Consider the following 19,461-nt stretch of genomic DNA (forward strand, 5'->3'; position numbering starts at 1 on the left):
ATACTGCCCCTTATGCACATTCCTAGTTTGTGCTTCCTGGCCCCTCAGGTATCGAAAGCTGGCACTCAAATGGCACCCGGACAAGAACCCAGATAACAAGGAGCTTGCAGAGAAGAAATTCAAAGATATTGCGGAGGCTTACGAGGTGTTATCAGATGGTAGGTAGCTGCGTTGTCTCTTTAATTTGACTATGATATTAATAATTATCTATTTCATTAGCCATACACATAATATAGCAGTCATTTCACAACCTTACCATATACACACTGTTTTAAAACTGAGGAGGTAGTGAGCCACTTTTCCTTATAGATATTTGTCACCTCCTTATCTTCCGCAGCATCATGTAGGACTTGACCTGCACGAATGGAGATGATACGTTTGATGACTCTGAGTACGAGAAAATGTTGGTCTCTGAGGTTGTCACTTTTGTAGCCTAATTGCCTTAAAATTAGGAAAGGTCTTTCCCTGGAATAATGAACATGCAATGTGGCTACGTCACCACACTCATCTCACTTTATAACTGTGCAGACTAGAATAATCTAGGATAATGTATTAATGCACCATCGCTCAACACCTCCTCTGTTTCCTCCTGGGAATGTATGTGTAAAATAGCAGCAATTGGGTGTTACTAGTTAGGGGTGACGCAGTCAAATCAGTGCTAATAGTACCAGACTATGGAAGACTAACACATATTTGTCATTTTAGTAATAAATGTACAGGGTGGGGGTGCCTATGGAGTAGCATGGTGGCCGGTGCATACTGAAGACCCTGTTGCCACCATCTTGGCACTCCTCAATTTGGGCTTCATATATGTCAAAATCTAAAATTGAATCCATATAGTAAACGAGAAAAAGTCCAAAAACTCAAAATGCAAGAGCTGCTACTTTTTACATTGCTTCTGCAAAAACTGGAATACAAAGCAGTCAAAAAGTCTAAAGTATCCAAAATTGGTACCAATAAATACAACAGCTTTCCACACACAAATAAAATAAAAAGTTATGCTTCTTGGGGGAAAAAAAGTGAGGAAAAAAATGAGAACTGAAAAAATGAAAATGATCCTGGTTAGGAAGGAGTAAAACTGCTCTGGAAATATTACAATGTAAATATTAAAAGTGAATGGTCATCATTTCTTTTTTTCTTTTGTAAGTGAACAAACGTGAAACTTACGATCGTCACGGTAAAGCCGGATTCTCAGGACCTGGTAAGTCTCACCTCTATCTGTTCACGTAGAAAATACATATAATTAGAATGGAAATGAACTCCAACCAATAATAAAAACTTGTCTTATTATTTTTTACTATAGTCAGGTTTGGTGTAAAAGCTAAAAGAAAATGCAAATATGAACATAGAGTTGGTGTGCTGTAAAAGTTCTGACTTTGACACCAGACACTGGCGTGAAGGCCATGATTAATTTTCTGCTTATTTCTTTTTAATCTCTCTCCTTAAATGTAATTATTTTTCTTTCTTTTCTTTTATTTGTGTCCTAGAACCTTCAGGATCCAACCCTAGATACCAAGGTTTTACATACACATTCCGGAGTCCCGAGGAAGTATTCCGAGAGTTTTTTGGTAGCAGAGACCCTTTCTCGGATTTCTTTGGTAAGTTAATGTGTCCTGTTTGCTGCGTTAGATGAGGATATTTGGATCTTTTCCTATTTCTCCCCCGGGTACACTATTGTTGGTCAGTATTTTGCTGCATCAAGGTCCCTGCTCTGTTTGAAACCAAAGGAGCGTATAAATTCAACAATGGTGCAGAAGCCAAGATGAAGACTTTCTATTGGAAGGAAGCACAGACCTGGTCAGACAGGCCATCTCTATTATTTTTGCTAGGCCTGGCCTCCACTTATCTGCTCTGTACTTGAAATGAGGCATTATTTAATTAATAATTTCCTAAATAATTGAAAAAGGAATAGTTCATTGGGGGAAAGGATGATAATTTCAGAGTTAAGGGCGTTGAGCTTGTGAAGCTGCAGATTCAGAGCTCACTGGGTGTCCCCTGCTTGTGGAGTTGCAGGTTCAGAACTCAGTGGGAGAGACCTGCTTCTGGATCTGTAGGTTCAGAACTCAGTGGGAGAGACCTGCTTCTGGATCTGTAGGTTCAGAGCTCAGTGGGAGAGACCTGCTTCTGGATCTGTAGGTTCAGAGCTCAGTGGGAGAGACCTGCTTGTGGAGCTGCAGGTTCATAGCTCAGTGGGTGTCCCCTGCTTGTAGAGCTGCAAGTTCAGACCCCACTTGGTGACCACAGCTTGTGGATCTTCAGGTTCAGAGCTCAGTGGGTGACCCCTGATTTTGTAGCTGCCTGTTCAGAGCTCTGTGGGTGTCCCCTGCTGGTGGAGTTGCAGGTTCAGAGTTCACAGGGTGACTCTTGCTTTTGGAGCTGCATGTTCAGAGCTCAGTGAGTGTTCTCTGCTTGTGGAGCTGCAGGTTCAGAGCTCATTGGGTGAGACCTGTAAAGTTGCTCTCCCCATCCACTCTTTTCCCAATGATTTGTTATGTATGTTTCCTTCCCTTCCTCTCCTCACATTGACTCTGCTGTGCTGTGCAAGTTGGGATTTCTGGGAAAACCTGTAGCTCACAAGCCTTTTGGGGGAATACTTCTCTACTCTGATAATAGAAGCCTATTCAAGAAGTAAGGGAGTAACACACTGTAAAATCAGAGTACGTTGGTATGTTACCATAGAAAAGTATAGATCTGCTTTGGAGCTGTATGCACATAAAAAAAGATAAAGATTGTTTGCAAAGTTAGAAAAAATCTTTTTGTGGCAAACGTTCTCATAGCCTGTAAAGTCTACTGTTCCTTTTTTGAAATATCTTTTCCTTTTATTACATCAGTTTTATGGGGGTCTAGGTCCAGAGACCCCCACCTATTGTTTAGAAAACTGCTGTGAAGCACGCTGCTCCGCAGGCAGAAGTGCTGAGCTCCTGCATTAACTTATGCACTGAGCGAACGCATGAACTTTCTACTGAGTGATATAAAATTACCACAAGGCCAATGTCATTATATTTGTGATACATAATAGCGCCACCTTCTGCTGAGTGTAAGGCATTGCAATATTCTGTCTCTTTAAGGCTCCGGATTGCTCAGCGATGAGATGCATCACACCCACTCCACGCCGTTCTTTACAGACCTATTTCCTGGCAGCAGAGGTAAAGCTGAACATAATTACTTAAAGTGCAATGTGTTTTACTATTCGCCTTCATCATTCATGCTGCATTTTCGCTGAAATTTTAGAAACACGTGGCAAAATCCATGGATGACCTCCTAAATGGCTTTACTATGGGGGGTGACATTCCCAGAGTTGCAGAGCTGTCTTGATTGCTCTTATCTTCATTGATACATTGTAACAATCCCACCTGTTAGTTGAAGTTTCTATTCAAGTACAGCAAGCAGAGTATTAGAAAACCCCATCAACATCTTGTTTTGTTGTCTTTAATGAAAGCTTTAGATTTTAATACCAATCACCTGAAGTAAACTTTTCTTTTTTGCAGTTTACTCGTCCTTTTCGTCTTTTGGAAATAGTGGGCTGACCGGAAACGTTTGCTCCGTCTCCACCACGATTGCTAACGGGAAGACGATAATCACCAGAAGGTGAGATTCCTCTGTAGCTCTGCCTGCAAACATCACTTAAAGATCCTGGACAATATAACAATCTGAACAGGGCCCCAAAAAAGTTGTACCAGGGGCCTCACCGACCATGTGCTATTCATAAGACCAGGCCTTATAAATAAAATGTATGAAATTCGTGTGCGATCTGTTTTCATACAGCAGCCGCTGTTAACAATGCACAAGTCTGAATACAGTTTCCTATGTTAAAGAATTGCAGTGTATCCGTAAAAAATCGGGTGCTATACATATGGAGTGCAATATTTTTTTTTTGTGCCCCATAGGCTTGAATGAGCGAGTCTGATCTGACATATGGAAATAAATCACTGCACGCTCCAATTTTTTTTTTTTTACATGCAGATTCGATCAGTGAAAAAAAAAACGCTCATAAAAAAAACCCTCATCTTCACTGTCCCATTGAAAACGTTGGTTTTGGCCAAAAATACACTTGTGTGAACCTACCCTGATACAGATGTGACAGAGGAGCTCCAGCGCCCAGGGGCGGCTGCTACTTCTGCATATCCTATAGCTTCACCCCAAATCATACACCCAGAGCTTCTGCTAAAGTGTGACAGGCTGCATCCCCTGCCGCTCTATAATCTGCACTTACATTCCCTTCTCTGTCGTGCTTCATTGTTGTGTCTTTTTACTATTCTTTACAGTACTATAATCTGGTAATATGGATACTTCAGCCTTGTACAATTACGGCGATACCAAACTTGTAGTTTCTTTTTTTTTTATCTTAGTGGTCTAAAAAATACAAAACTTTGGAAAAACTTTGTGTTGCCATTCCCTGAGACCTGTAACTTTTTTACTTTTTTTTGTCGATGGAGCTGTGTGTGAGTTTGTGCCAAGCTGCAGTTTTTTACAACATTTTGGGGTACCCCAAGACATTTTGTTTGCTTTTTCTTTCATTTTTTTTTTTTTTTTTGTTGGAGGAAGTACAGCGACTGAAAATAATGTCTGTTCTGGAATTTTATTTTTAGTTATGGTGTTTACCTTAGACTTTGGAACCTAACGATCACAGCAATACTAAATATACCCATTTTTTTCCCTAGTTTCTTTATTTTTGAATTGATAAAAGGGGGTGATTTTTAAATATAAATATAAATATATATATATATATATATATATATATATATATATATATATATATATATATATATATATATATATATATATATATATATATATATATATATATATATATAATATATATAATGTGTGTATTTTTTTTTTTCTTTTTCAATTATTTTTTTTCCACTTTTACTTTTTTGTTACCCCGGGAAACTGAACCTTCGATCGATTGCATTAAATACTTCAGTATTGCAGTGTATAGGAAAAATCACATTCCTGAGGCTCATTCACACATCAGTTTTTTTTTCAGATATGAGGAAAACTGACCCACGTTTCATCAGTGATTTCGGTCAAAGTTTCAGCAGAGTTTGGTCCGAGTTATATAAGTTTTTCTTGTACGAGAAAAAAAAAGGGTCTCCAACTTCTCCTATCTAAGACCGTGAAAATCGAACCACACTTGATAGAAAAACACGGCTAGCCAATAACGGGTGTGTGAATGAGCCCTGACATGAAACCCAGAAGTACCAATATTGCAGTGATGGGGGGTCTTCAGCAGGCCTCCGGCTGCTATTGCAACCCATATTTGTGACACTTAAATGTCACTGTTAGAGACTGACAGCAGCATTTAAAGGGGTTAACAGCAGTGATTGGAGCAAGCTCTGGTCACTGACGATAGAGATGGGTGCCTCCTGTATAATCGCTCCATGGATATATATATATCATGGAGCGGGAATGGCGTTCATGAGGATAGCCAGCCTGCCATTGTCATTATTGTTATTAATTGCATGATCTTTCTTACAGGACAGTAGAAAATGGCGTGGAACGAGAAGAGGTAGAGGAGGACGGGCAGCTGAAGTCCATCCGGGTGAATGGTAAGGACTGACGAGGACTGGAAACTTCTGAGACTTCTAAAAGTCCAGCTAAGCGAACAGTGATGTAATAAAGGAGAATAGTCGTGCCCTCTAAATGTGTATGGATGTTTGTGGAGGGTGACCCCGCGTCTCGCAAAGTGTATGTATACACATATCTAAGACTAAGACTATATACAGTCATATGAAAAAGTTTGGGCACCCCTATTAATCTTAAGCTTAATGTTTTATAAAAATTGGTGTTTTTGCAACAGCTATTTCAGTTTGATCTATGTAATAACTGTTGGACACAGTAATGTTTCTGCCTTGAAATGAGGTTTATTGTACTAACAGAAAATGTGCAATCTACATTCAAACAAAATTTGACAGGTGCATAAGTATGGGCACCCTTATCATTTTCTTCTTTTAAATACTCCTACCTAGTTTTTACTGACTTACTAAAGCACTTTTTTTTTGGTTTTGTAACCTCATTGAGCTTTGAACTTCATAGCCAGGTGTATGCAATCATGCACATAACTATATACATACATGTACAATTACCTGTACACGTACCCAAACAGGGTGAGCAACAAAAACCAGCCAGCTCCCTTGTGTGGTTTGTATAGAATAATGGGGGAATACTGTGCTGACCCATCACAGGAGAAGTTGGAAGTCCAAATGGCGCCTACCATCATGTCCAGCAGCCATGTAGAATATGCCGCACTTCTTTAACCCTTGCACTGCTGAAATGGGGGGGTTTCAGGTGAAGTGATTTCAGTGCACAGTGACTTGTTATTTTGCTGCTGGGATCATTTCCTGGGATCATAATCGCCTCCTGGACATCTGCAACAACAGGCGGTGCCTGGGCACGTGGCGTGTATTATTATATCCTGTGTTACCAAACCAAGGCTTATTATTATTGGGGCAGAAAGGTGCAGACATTGCCCAGCAGAACAATCCGGGTTCTGTGAATGATCCTGTGTGTACACCGGCCTACACTCCGCCTCACACACAACACATCCAACCTCCTCAAAGAAACAGCCGACTGCAGGAATGAGACGACGGCCACAGACATTTGTTATGCTGCTCTGGCAAATGTTTATTTTTTCCTTTATCTATTTTCTTAGCCCTACAGATGGATATATAATTATATATATATATATATATATATATATATACTGCTTAAAAAAACAAAGGGAACACTGAAATAACACATCCTAGATTTGAATGAATGAAATCTTCTCATTGAATATTTTGTTCTGTACAAAGTTGAATGTGCTGACAACAAAATCACACAAAAATCATCAATGTAAATCAAATTTATTAACCAATGGAGGCCTGGATTTGGAGTCACCCCCAAAATTAAAGTGGAAAAACACACTACAGGCTGATCCAACTTTGATGTAATGTCCTTAAAACAAGTCAAAAGGAGGCTCAGTATTGTGTGTGGCCTCCACGTGCCTGTATGACCTCCCTACAACGCCTGGGCATGCTCCTGATGAGGTTGCGGATGGTCTCCTGTGGGATCTCCTCCCAGACCTGGACTAAAGCATCCGCCAACTTCTGGACAGTCTGTGGTGCAACGTGACGTTGGTGGATGGAGCGAGACACGATGTCCCAGATGTGCTCAATCGGATTCAGGTCTGGGGAACGGACGGGCCAGACCATAGCTTCAATGCCTTCATCTTGCAGGAACTGCTGACACACTCCAGCCACATGAGGTCTGGCATTGTCCTGCATTAGGAGGAACCCAGGGCCAACCCCACCAGCATATGGTCTCACAAGGAGTCTGAGGATCTCATCTCGGTACCTAATGGCAGTCAGGCTACCTCTGGCGAGCACATGGAGGGCTGTGCGGCCCTCCAAAGAAATGCCACCCCACACCATTACTGACCCACTGCCAAACCGGTCATGCTGAAGGATGTTGCAGGCAGCAGATCGCTCTCCACGGCGTCTCCTGACTCTGTCACGTCTGTCACATGTGCTCCGTGTGAACCTGCTTTCATCTGTGAAGAGCACAGGGCGCCAGTGGCGACTTTGCCAATCCTGGTGTTCTGTGGTAAATGCCAAGCGTCCTGCACGGTGTTGGGCTGTGAGCACAACCCCCATCTGGGACGTCGGGCCCTCATACCACCCTCATGGAGTCGGTTTCTAACCCTTTGTGCAGACACATGCACATTTGTGGCCTTCTGGAGGTCATTTTGCAGGGCTCCGTCCTGCTGCTGGGTTGTTGCCCTCCTACAGCCCCCTCCACGTCTCCTGGTGTGCTGGCCTGTCTCCTGGTAGCGCCTCCAGCCTCTGGACACTATTCTGACAGACACAGCAAACCTTCTTGCCACAGCTCACATTGATGTGCCATCCTGGATGAGCTGCACTACCTGAGCAACTTCTGTGGGTTGTAGAGTCCATCTCATGCTACCACGAGTGTGAAAGCACAACCAACATTCAAAAGTGACCAAAACATTAGCCAGAAAGCATTGGTACTGAGATGTGGTCTGTGGTCCCCACCTGCAGAACCACTCCTTTATTGAGGGTGTCTTGATAATTGCCAATAATTTCCATCTATTGTCTATTCCATTTGCACAACAGCATGTGAAATTGATTGTCAATCAGTGTTGCTTCCTAAGTGGACAGTTTGATTTCACAGAAGTTTCTACCTCTTGAAGCTCATCAAGAGAATGCCAAGAGTGTGCAAAGCAGTCATCAAAGCAAAAGGTGGCTACTGTGAAGAACCTAGAATATAAGACATATTTTCAGTTGTTTCACACTTTTTTGTTAAGTATATAATTCCACATGTGTTAATTCATAGTTTTGATGCCTTCAGTGTGAATGTACAATTTTCATAGTCATGAAAATGCAGAAAAATCTTTAAATGAGAAGGTGAGTCCAAACTTTTGGTCTACCACTAGAGGGCGCTCTTTACTTGGGAATTTGTGCGGCAGGTATTGATTTTACTGGGAGTTGAGGAAGCTCCCCCTAGTGGTGGTTGTTGGTGAGTGGAGTTTAATCATAACATCGATTCTCAGCCTTTTTTTTTTTTTACTCTTTATTTATGAAGAGTAACAGAACTCCAAAATTCCGACTCTTCTAAAGATAAATTCTAAAACTAAGCAACAAAGAATATTGGTCCTAACTGGAGAAAAAGATAAAGTGTAGACCTAAGCGGATAATGGCATTAATCACCTGCAGCCTCGTCCAGGAATATAAGATGTTAACCTCTAATGCATTCAGACCTCTGGGGAAATTATATATTAACCCATTACCAACTTGGATTACCAAAAATGTTACTGTGAAGGCTTCCTCCACCATAGCTGAAAAATATCATCCATTAACTCTTAATACTCTACACTGACATATGTACTATCGAGAACACTAAATGAAAAATCCTAGGTTCTTTGCCATGTTTACCAAGAGCGTAAAGGAATAGGGTCGACCACCCCTTTTAAAAACCGTGCATTTGCCGCTGCAGAAACGTGTAATCCTAGTGACCATCAGTGCAGTTATATTTTATAGCAGCTACAACGTCCCATGAGATGACAGCAGCAGAAGCTGGAAGCCTTTTAGCAATAGAGGTGAAAAAGATTAGATATCACAGTGAAGAAGCTCTGGGGTAATCACATCCTAAATGTTATGGCCAAGTTGTGAGTCGTTCCCTGCAGCGTCTCCCCCATCTATATATATAATTGTCTTATCCCGTCTGTCTGTCTGTCCAGGAAATCCCACGTCGCTGATTGGTCAGGCCGCGGCCAATCAGCGACGCGGGATTTCAGAACAAGATGGCGGCCGTTAGCGGCTCACACGCTCACCCGCACACGCTCACCCTCACACTCTCACGCTCGGACGTTCACACGCTCGGACGTTCACGCTCACACGCTCTGACGCTCGGACGCTCACGCTCGGACGCTCATGCTCGGGCGCTCACGCTCGGACGCTCACACGCTCTGACGCTCACGCTCGGGTGCTCACGCTCTGACGCTCACACTCCCGCTGGGACGCTCACGCTCTGACACTCACACTCCCGCTGGGACGCTCACGCTCTGACACTCACACTCCCGCTGGGACGCTCACGCTCGGACGCTCACGCTCGGACACTCACACTCACGCTCTGACGCTCACGCTCGGACACTCACACTTACGCTCTGACGCTCACGCTGGGACGCTCATGCTCTGACGCTCACGCTGGGACGCTCATGCTCTGACGCTCACAGTCACGCTCGGACGCTCACAGTCACGCTCGGACGCTCACAGTCACGCTCGGACGCTCTCGCTGGGACGCTCACGCTGGGAAGCTCATGCTCTGACGCTCACACTCACGCTCTGATGCTCACGCTGGGACGCTCATGCTCTGACGCTCACGCTCTGACGCTCTCGCTGGGATGCTCACGCTCACACGCTCATGCTCTGACGCTCACGCTCTGACACTCTCGCTGGGACGCTCACGCTCGGACACTCACGCTCTGACGCTCACGCTGGGACGCTCTGACGCTCTCACGCTCACGCACTGACGCTCTCGCTGGGATGCTCATGCTCTGACGCTCATGCTCACACGCTCACGCTGGGACGCTCACCCTCACCCGCTCCCACGCTCACCCTCACCCGCTCACCCTCACCCGCTCCCACGCTCACCCTCACCCGCTCCCACGCTCACGCTCACCCTCACCCGCTCACCCTCACACCCTCTCATTCTCACCCTCACATGCTCCCACGCTCACCCTCACACACTCCCAAACTCACCCGCTCCCTCCCTCACCCTCACATTCTCACCTTCCCACGCTCACCCGCTCCCACGCTCACCCTCACACCCTCACCCTCACATTCTCACCCTCCCACGCTCACCCGCTCCCACGCTCACCCTCACATGTTCCCACGCTCACCCTCACACGCTCACCCTCACACCCACTCCCAAACTCACCCGCTCCCACCCTCACATTCTCACCCTCCCACACTCACCCTCACCCTCACATTCTCACCCTCCCACGCTCACCCGCTCCCACGCTCACCCTCACATGCTCCCACGCTCACCCTCACACGCTCCCACGCTCACCCTCACACCCACTCCCAAACTCACCCGCTCCCACCCTCACATTCTCACCCTCCCACGCTCACCCGCTCCCATGCTCACCCTCACATTCTCACCCGCTCACCCTCACCCGCTTCCACGCTCACCCTCACCCACTCCCACGCTCACCCTCTCCCACCCTCACCCTCACACCCGCTCCCAAACTCACCCGCTCCCACGCTCACCCTCACCCGCTCCCACGCTCACCCTCACACGCTCACCCTGTGCTAGCCGGTCATCTCCCGGCTGCTCGCAGCAGAAGTACCCCGACCAGCGGCCTCGCTCCCCGGTCCTCCAAAATTCATTAGGGGCCCCGGGGGGATACATTGGGGGGTTAATTTAAAGTAGTGCACAACCTATTTAAACACTGCTTCACTGATTAGTCGCGCCCGGTTGGCCGCATACATATTCTAGAATACCCGATGCATTAGAATCGGGCCACCATCTAGTATATTATATATGTCATGTTACAACAGCCAGCGCTGATCACTGTCCCTTTTGGGCATTTATTTTGCAGGGGTAGAAGATGAACTCGCTCTTGCGCTCGAGATAAGCAAAAGGGATCAGAAAAGTGAGCCAACTCCATCCAGAAACCAGACCCGGGAACCTCCACATAACGTGCAGAGAGCGCCCCCTACCTGCCTGGTGCTGGACAGCGACGACGAAGATGAGGATCTGCAGCTGGCAATGGCTTATAGCCTCTCCGAGATGGAAGCCGCCGGGCAGCACAGAGCAGGTGTGCGAAGTAAAGCGAGAACAGAGAGGCAGCAAAGGGGGCAGAGGAGTGAGGAGCCACCCAGTCACCAGCAGGGGGCAGATCATTCAAATGAACACAAAAGACATCAGACAAAAGCTGTTAGATCTCAAAGAGAGGAATCAGAGGAACAGGCGGGACACACAGAGGAAGTCAAGGAAAGCAGAGGGGGAGAGGGGGACCCCAAAAACAAAGATGAGAAAAAGAAGGGAAGATGCTTCATTTTGTAGCTATTCTTGCTTCTCGTTATTTCTCATGGACTAAAATAAAAAGTAATGCAGGGTCTAACACCGGGGGTGGTAAATCTGAATTTACCATTGCAGTGCCTTTTTTTTTTTTTGCAGCCGCTAGTGTTTTATGCTTGTGGAACATTATAATGGCTTCTTTTCCAGCAGCTAGAGGGTTAATCCCGCAGAGCATTTCAGTGTCTTCTCTCTCTTCCAGCTGCTAGAGGGGTGGTAATCCTGCAGAGCATTGCTGTGCCTTCTTTATCTCTCTCAGCTGCTAGAGGGTTAATTCTGCAGAGCATTGCAGTGCCTTCTTTCTCTCTCTCAGCTGCTAGAGGGTTAACTCTTCAGAACATTGCAGTGCCTTCTCTCTTTATTCCTGCTGCTGGAGGGGTAATCCTGCAGACTATTGCAGTGCCTTCTTTCTCAGCAGCTAGAGGGTTAATCCTGCTGAGCATTTCAGTGTCTTCTCTCTCTTCCTGCTGCTGGAGGGGTAATCCTGCAGAACATTGCAGTGCTTTTATTCCAGCTGCTAGAGGGTTAATCCTGCAGAACATTGCAGTGCCTTGTTTTCCAGCAGCTAGAAGGTTAAAGTGGTTGCTCATGCTTGGGACAAAAGTCTGCAGACAGACTGTGACTGGAGAATGGTGACAGTGCGAGTGGTGCGCTCACTGTCATGATTTCCCAGCATTGCCCGCTCGGCGGTCTCGTGGCTGCACGTGTGTGATTTGAATACTTTCGGTCACGGGCTGAGCGGTCTCGTACGGCTTCTCTGAATTCACTTGTATTGATAGAAGCTGAGCGTGTCTAATCATCTTGTGACCACAAGTAAGTAAATGGTGTCCGTGCTGTTACGTGACTGCTGAACTGGCTGGGGGAATCTCGGGGACTCGTGGCTGCATGTCTCCACACACTGTCAGAATCCTGCAGTCACACAGAGTGACCGCAGACTTGTCCCCGGCGGCCGGACGCCCTCTCTAAGCTTCCACGCTCTGCGCTGCCCCCTGTGGCAGATCTCTGCCGATGCTTCCACTCTGACCGGTTCCTGACGCTCTTATTCTGGGGCCGGGTTCCTTTTAAACTGCCAAATGTAAAGTTACAATGTAACCATATATATTTATGTGTCCGGAATCTGTAAATGTTTCCTCCTCTGGTGCCTTTGCTTTAGTTTTGTGCCATTGAGCAAGTCCACAACCAATAGTGATAGTCTGCGGCTTCGCCTTCATCCCTTCAAGTGTCTCACCCTCTGCTAATAATAAGACGACTTGCAGAGTAGTAGAGATTTTGGCCTCGGCCCCACTATCAGTATTCGGTCAGTATTTTTTCTCAGGAGTGGGAGCCAAAACCAGGAGTGGGTGATAAATGCAGAATTGGTGACTTGTTTCTATTCTACCTTTTCTCTGATTCTCACCTGGTTTTGGCTCCCACTCCTGAGAAAAAATACTGACCGAATACTGATAGGGGGGCTGCACCTCCATCTGCAGTAACGGTGCGCTTTTCCTCCATACCTCCACAATACTCATGCACGCTTAATTCCACTGAGCGTACATGTTTTCAATAGGGAGAGAGGATTAAGCCGCTGTCTGACCCCCTGGTGTCGGCTATGTAACAGACCTTGATAAATTGAATTCTTTATTCCCCAGGAGATAAGCAGCACAATGTATTAGTGACAGACGCTTATCTCCTGGTCACATGGTCTGTACATGGGGGATTTGCCTTAGTTATTGGGGGCTTATATCTGAGCAGCAGTAGTTATATTCAGCCATGCCCGCAGCTCGTCGTCTTGTTATGGGCGGTGTTCACACTGAGTTTTCGGTAGAGCCTCTCCCCCTCCTGCTGATTATTGATGACGTGCAGCCCCATGATTTGCCTACTGAATGTCTTGCTTTTCTCACTAGGTGTGTTCTGAGAATGGATGACATACAGGGCTCTTACCATCGCTGGCTGGGGGGGGGACGAGGGGAGCACAGACCAGCTTAACCCCCCCGACCTCTGCACCTTTCTTCTGCGCAGGTTTGGCATATGGGCTCTACCATCCTGACAGATATGGGGACCCCTCTCCCCCTTCTTTCCATATTCTGCACTACACTGGAATGAACCATTTTATTTAATGTTTTTTGGATGGGAGGGAGGTTGCACATACGGATTTAAAGAGGGGCTGGACCCAAGGGATGTTACGTGCTCGGGCTGCGTGTAATGCATATTTATATTCCGGGCGAGATGGCGTGTGCCGTGATATTTGCTTTAAGATTCAATATATTAATCATGGACTCAATTCAAGTGATGGCAACTTATGAGGATGTGTATAATCCACCATCTCAATTAAACCTGACAACCTTTTATTATCGGCTCGTTCTGTTATGACGGAGGACGGGGTACACCGAGTGTGGGGTGCAGAAACAGGAGGTGGATCCGATCCTTCGTGTCTGTGGGAATCCTAAGCTTTTGTTCTTTCAAAAAAGAAACCTGGATTACCGACAATGCCCCATGGGATCACAGGATCCGGCCAAGATCCGCTACATACATGGAGAGCTGCACAGCACTGCCCTCTGGTGGGAGGTTTGATGAAGTTCCATAAACTTCTGCAGAAATCACAAACCATTGAAAATAAGACTGAGCCCCAGTCTCCACTGAGGTTGTACCGAAATTGAATGACATGGCTGCACCACACCTGTCTGCTGGTTCTTAGGTATTGCAGAGCTGCAGTACCATACATAACCTGTGGACAGGGGTGGTGTTGTTTCTTGACGAAAGCAGCCGTGTAAATCCATTGGTACACAACCCCTTTATGTAGGCTATTTTGATTCTTATTTGCAGTAAGGAGATTCATCCTGAGAATGAAGGTGTCCAGTGCTGGGCTGTGTCCCCCTTCTAGGGTATTTGTTCTGCATAGAGACACCTGTCTACATGCCATGAATGGAACCACCAGACCCATGGAGTAAAATAAAGAGAAGATGAAACATAAAGTGATCTCGTATTCTACCCATATGCCATGAGTTTGAGTTGGAAATACACATTAAATTTAATAAAATATCTGTATTGAAGAGCCCTTTTTTTGGACTTTACAGTGAGCTACCCCTATCCACAACTAGGGGGAGCTCACTGTACATGGATTTATACAGCTAGTAATAAATTCAATGGCAGCAGTATAAATCTGTATGCAGTGAGCTCCCCCTAGTGGTGGCTGTATAAATATGTATGTTATGCGTTCCCCCTAATGGTAATATATAAATCTGTATGTAATGAGCACTCTCTAGTGGTTTGCTGTATAAATCTGATTGTAATGAGCTCCCCCTAGTGGTGGCTGTATAAATCTGTATGTAGTGAGCTCCCCCTAGTGGTGGCTGTATAAATCTGTATGTAGTGAGCTCCCTCTAGTGGTGGCTGTATAAATCTGTATGTAATGAGCTCCCACTAGTGGTGGCTGTATAAATCTGTCTGCTGTGACCTCCCCCTAGTGGTGGCTGTATAAATCTGTAAGCAGTGAGCTCCCTCTAGTAGTGACTGTATAAATCTGTATGTAGTGAGCTCCTCCTAGTGGTGACTGTATAAATCTGTATGTAGTGAGCTCCCTCTAGTGGTGGCTGTATAAATCTGTATGTAGTGAGCTCCCCCTAGTGGTGACTGTATAATCTGTATGTAGTGAGCTTCCTCTAGTGAGGGTTGTATAAATCTGTATGTAGTGAGCTCCCCCTAGTGGTGGCTGTATAAATCTGTATGTAGTGAGCTCCCCCTAGTGGTGGCTGTATAAATCTGTATGTAGTGAGCTCCCCCTAGTGGTGGCTGTATAAATCTGTATGTAGTGAGCTCCCCCTAGTGGTGGCTGTATAAATCTGTATGTAGTGAGCTCCCCCTAGTGGTGGCTGTATAAATCTGTATGTAGTGAGCTCCCCCTAGTGGTGGCTGTATAAATCTGTATGTAGTGAGCTCCCCCTAGTGGTGGCTGTATAAATCTGTATGTAGTGAGCTCCCCCTAGTGGTGGCTGTATAAATCTGTATGTAGTGAGCTCCCCCTAGTGGTGGCTGTATAAATCTGTATGTAGTGAGCTCCCTCTAGTGGTGACTGTATAATCTGTATGTAGTGAGCTCCCTCTAGTGGTGGCTGTATAAATCTGTAGTGAGCTCCCTCTAGCGGTGGCTGTATAAATCTGTATGTAGTGAGCTCCCTCTAGTGGTGGCTGTATATATCTGTATGTAGTGAGCTCCTCCTAGTGGTGACTGTATAAATCTGTATGTAGTGAGCTCCCTCTAGTGGTGGCTGTATAAATCTGTATGTAGTGAGCTCCCCCTAGTGGTGACTGTATAATCTGTATGTAGTGAGCTTCCTCTAGTGAGGGTTGTATAAATCTGTATGTAGTGAGCTCCCCCTAGTGGTGGCTGTATAAATCTGTATGTAGTGAGCTCCCCCTAGTGGTGGCTGTATAAATCTGTATGTAGTGAGCTCCCCCTAGTGGTGGCTGTATAAATCTGTATGTAGTGAGCTCCCCCTAGTGGTGGCTGTATAAATCTGTATGTAGTGAGCTCCCTCTAATGGTGACTGTATAAATCTGTATGTAGTGAGCTCCCCCTAGTGGTGGCTGTATAAATCTGTATGTAGTGAGCTCCCTCTAATGGTGACTGTATAAATCTGTATGTAGTGAGCTCCCCCTAGTGGTGGCTATATAAATCTGTCTGCTGTGAGCTCCCCCTAGTGGTGGCTGTATAAATCTGTATGTAGTGAGCTCCCTCTAGTGGTGGCTGTATAATTCTGTATGTAGTGAGCTCCCCCTAGTGGTGCCTGTATAAATCTGTATGTAGTGAGCTCCCCCTAGTGGTGACTGTATAATCTGTATGTAGTGAGCTCCTCCTAGTGGTGACTGTATAAATCTGTATGTAGTGAGCTCCCTCTAGTGGTGGCTGTATAAATCTGTATGTAGTGAGCTCCCCCTAGTGGTGCCTGTATAAATCTGTATGTAGTGAGCTCCCCCTAGTGGTGCCTGTATAAATCTGTATGTAGTGAGCTCCCCCTAGTGGTGCCTGTATAAATCTGTATGTAGTGAGCTCCCTCTAGTGGTGGCTGTATAAATCTGTATGTAGTGAGCTCCCTCTAGTGGTGGCTGTATAAATCTGTATGTAGTGAGCTCCCTCTAGTGGTGGCTGTATAAATCTGTATGTAGTGAGCTCCCTCTAGTGGTGGCTGTATAAATCTGTATGTAGTGAGCTCCCTCTAGTGGTGGCTGTATAAATCTGTATGTAGTGAGCTCCCCCTAGTGGTGACTGTATAAATCTGTCTGCTGTGAGCTCCCTCTAGTGTTAGTTGCTGGTCGACACTCGGGTATTATCACAAGCAGAGGAAGCTGTACAGGACGTTCGCTTGTATAACTAACCCCATACTTGGCTGGTGCCCATCGATCCCTACAATCTAACCCATTCTTTGGACCAGTTGAAAATGAAGACAAGCGACATCTTTTGCATTTGCACAAACGAAACACAATTACTTTATTCACATCAATATACAAAATTAAAGTCTATTATATTTCTCTAGAAATGATTTTTTTTCTGTGATGACGTACGATGCGATATGACATAGAAAACAGAATGAGAGGTGTAAGGCCGGGCAGAGAAAGGGCTACCTCGTCTCTAACGTGCCACCCCCATGCCAATCCCCAGCAGAGAATGCAGCATATTCAGATACACAGAAGATGGGACGGGACAGAACTCTGAGGATTCGGCGTCACGGGTCACTGCCATGTGCCCCCTCAACACACAATAGGGGCTCCTGTATTTAATTCCTTGTCTTTTAATTCAAGATCACAGCTTGTTGTCATTGGGTAGAAACTTTTCTTCTTACTGATAAACTCCGATAGGCCAGTAACGGCAGAAATCTCTCTCCTGTCCTGATTGTTACAATGTGTCAGGGCTGGTAAAATGTATCATCCAGAATACCAGATACTATTGTAACAAACCTTCGTCTGTGAGGAGCATTAAAGGGGTTAATCAATTCAGGACCCCAATTAAAATGAAAACTCACCTGGATCCTTGGCTCCCGCAGCGCTGCCGTTCCTGCAATGTCGACGTTACTATTCCCAGACGTCTGCCCTGATGGAATATTGATGAGCTGCGGCCACGTGACACAATAATGTCACCTCACCCGCCGGGAATAGTGGCGCTGACATTGCAAGAAGGGCACCGCTGTGGGAGGGTGGAATTCATTGCTTTTAATTGGGGTCCTGAATTGATTACGCTGGGTGCTACCATTTTACCTGCACTGATACACTGTAGCAAGCTATCAGCATGGAGAGGCTTGGCGGCTCGTTTTTTAGCTCCCAGAGATTATCTAGACTGGAAGTGAAAGGTATTGGGTCTGTACTGGAGATCAAACTCTGATCTATATAATATTTCCATTCACTGACATCGAGCAGGAAGAGAGATATAAACAGAATGTGAATTAGAAAGCTTTCATTATACAATGATTCCGCTTTATGCCGAAAAATCTGGACGCCGCACAAGTATTGGAGGATTCATCGCCATATTTCCATCCGGTGCTAGGTTTATAGATTTCTTACGGCCTACATAGATGCCAATATTTTATTTCTGGTAGATGCTGGGAGTAGGTAGTGATAATGGGCACCTCAACCACCTATCTTAACTACCCCGCCAGAATACATAGGCCGGGACCATAATATGCGAATATAGTAACCTGAATTTCCCGACACTCATCCACATACTTCCACCCTGCTTCACTAAACTCCATGTCGTGTGTACAGAAGAATATCTCTTTATAATAAGATTATGGATATCAGGAAGGTGGGAATGTCGTGCTCTAGAACATTGCATTACAGATATGTGTTATTTTAGATTTCACCCTAGGGAGCTTAGGAGACTAAGAACAGATTTGCTGTTGGGAAACATGAAGAGACATGACTACATAATAATGAGGTACTAGCAGCTTAGGAGTGAAGCATGGGGGACGAGGTAGCAAATTTTGGGCAAGAAATCTGGCAGTAGTGGGATGAAAGCTTGGAAAGGCAGATAGGTAGTAGGGGCATGGAAGGGCAGCCTTGGCTCCCTGGCATGATGAGCAGAGACCACCAAATGGGTATTTTGAGGATGGATCGAACTGCCAACTCAATAATGCAGGTCCAGGTCATAAGACGGAATAGGGAACCTCGGTCGTCACTTTCTCATTGCGGCAGAGCCTTCAGAATCGCGTTGACTTCCTCGGCCACCGCCGTCAGGGCAAATTCAAACTGATCCTGGAATGATGGATAAAAGAGTTTACACTGGGGATCACCAGCAAAAGCGTCTACAGTGTCAAGGATTCCTGCTGGCAAGAGGCCTGTCCTGCCCAATGTGCAGGGTGCAGAAAGCACAGCTGGTCAGTGGAGAAGCATCAGTAATTTAACCCCTAATAGTAAGGGTATACCTTGGTTCGCACCATCCCTGGCCTCTGGTCCCGGACATGTTCTAGTGATGCAGCAATATCGATCTCCTTAACTCCTGCAAGATGGAGACATGGTTATATCAAGCTCTGCAGCATCTTGGGTCCTCCAGCCTTCATATTAGCTGAAGCCTAGAGCTGCTGGAGGACTGTGTTACATTATAGACAAACTGTAATGCTATGTTTTACCTTTAGGGGCGCTGTAGGGAAAATGAACATGATAAATTGGAGCCGTGGTGCTAGCTGTCGCCATTAACACTGAATATTAATGGGGATATTGGTGCTTTATAATGGAAATTGAAGATATGTTCTCTCACCTTTAGCCATGCGATTCAGAACCATATCTACAAGGATGTAGGTTCCTGTCCTCCCAGCTCCGTCACTAGAAGAAAAGTACATATATTATCTTTATCTGTGTATCATAGATAGATTGCACCTGCAGCGTGTGCACCAGGTGTAGTATAGCGGAGCTG

At 45.5% G+C, this 19,461-nt stretch overlaps 2 protein-coding genes across 4 annotated transcripts in view; one reads left to right on the forward strand and one right to left on the reverse strand.

Moving 5' to 3' along the window:
• The window catches only part of DNAJB2 (DnaJ heat shock protein family (Hsp40) member B2), a 29,137-nt gene extending 15,227 nt beyond the window's left edge, over positions 1 to 13,910 (forward strand). The window contains exons 3-10 of one of the 2 annotated variants that reach the window (XM_073647339.1): positions 49 to 158; positions 1,148 to 1,201; positions 1,488 to 1,598; positions 3,069 to 3,146; positions 3,489 to 3,588; positions 5,482 to 5,552; positions 11,105 to 11,323; positions 13,467 to 13,910. In XM_073647339.1, the coding sequence (XP_073503440.1) occupies positions 49 to 158; positions 1,148 to 1,201; positions 1,488 to 1,598; positions 3,069 to 3,146; positions 3,489 to 3,588; positions 5,482 to 5,552; positions 11,105 to 11,323; positions 13,467 to 13,477 (754 nt within the window). In that variant the 3' untranslated portion in view covers positions 13,478 to 13,910. Of the gene's footprint in view, positions 1 to 48; positions 159 to 1,147; positions 1,202 to 1,487; positions 1,599 to 3,068; positions 3,147 to 3,488; positions 3,589 to 5,481; positions 5,553 to 11,104; positions 11,761 to 13,466 lie in introns of those variants that run through there. The other variant, XM_073647338.1, reaches the window with a different exon arrangement.
• Positions 13,911 to 17,014: 3,104 nt separating this feature from the next.
• PTPRN (protein tyrosine phosphatase receptor type N) overlaps positions 17,015 to 19,461 on the reverse strand; it is a 114,384-nt gene continuing 111,937 nt past the window's right edge. For both annotated transcript variants that reach the window (XM_073647342.1, XM_073647340.1), the window contains 3 exons: positions 19,306 to 19,370; positions 18,974 to 19,047; positions 17,015 to 18,803 (listed from right to left, as the gene is read on the reverse strand). In XM_073647342.1, the coding sequence (XP_073503443.1) occupies positions 18,732 to 18,803; positions 18,974 to 19,047; positions 19,306 to 19,370 (211 nt within the window). In that variant the 3' untranslated portion in view covers positions 17,015 to 18,731. The remainder of the gene's footprint in view (positions 18,804 to 18,973; positions 19,048 to 19,305; positions 19,371 to 19,461) is intronic.

The sequence above is a fragment of the Phyllobates terribilis genome, unplaced genomic scaffold (assembly GCF_046119375.1).
Source record: "Phyllobates terribilis strain yellow unplaced genomic scaffold, ASM4611937v1 Scaffold_9__5_contigs__length_417890890, whole genome shotgun sequence".
NCBI lineage: Eukaryota > Metazoa > Chordata > Amphibia > Anura > Dendrobatidae > Phyllobates > Phyllobates terribilis.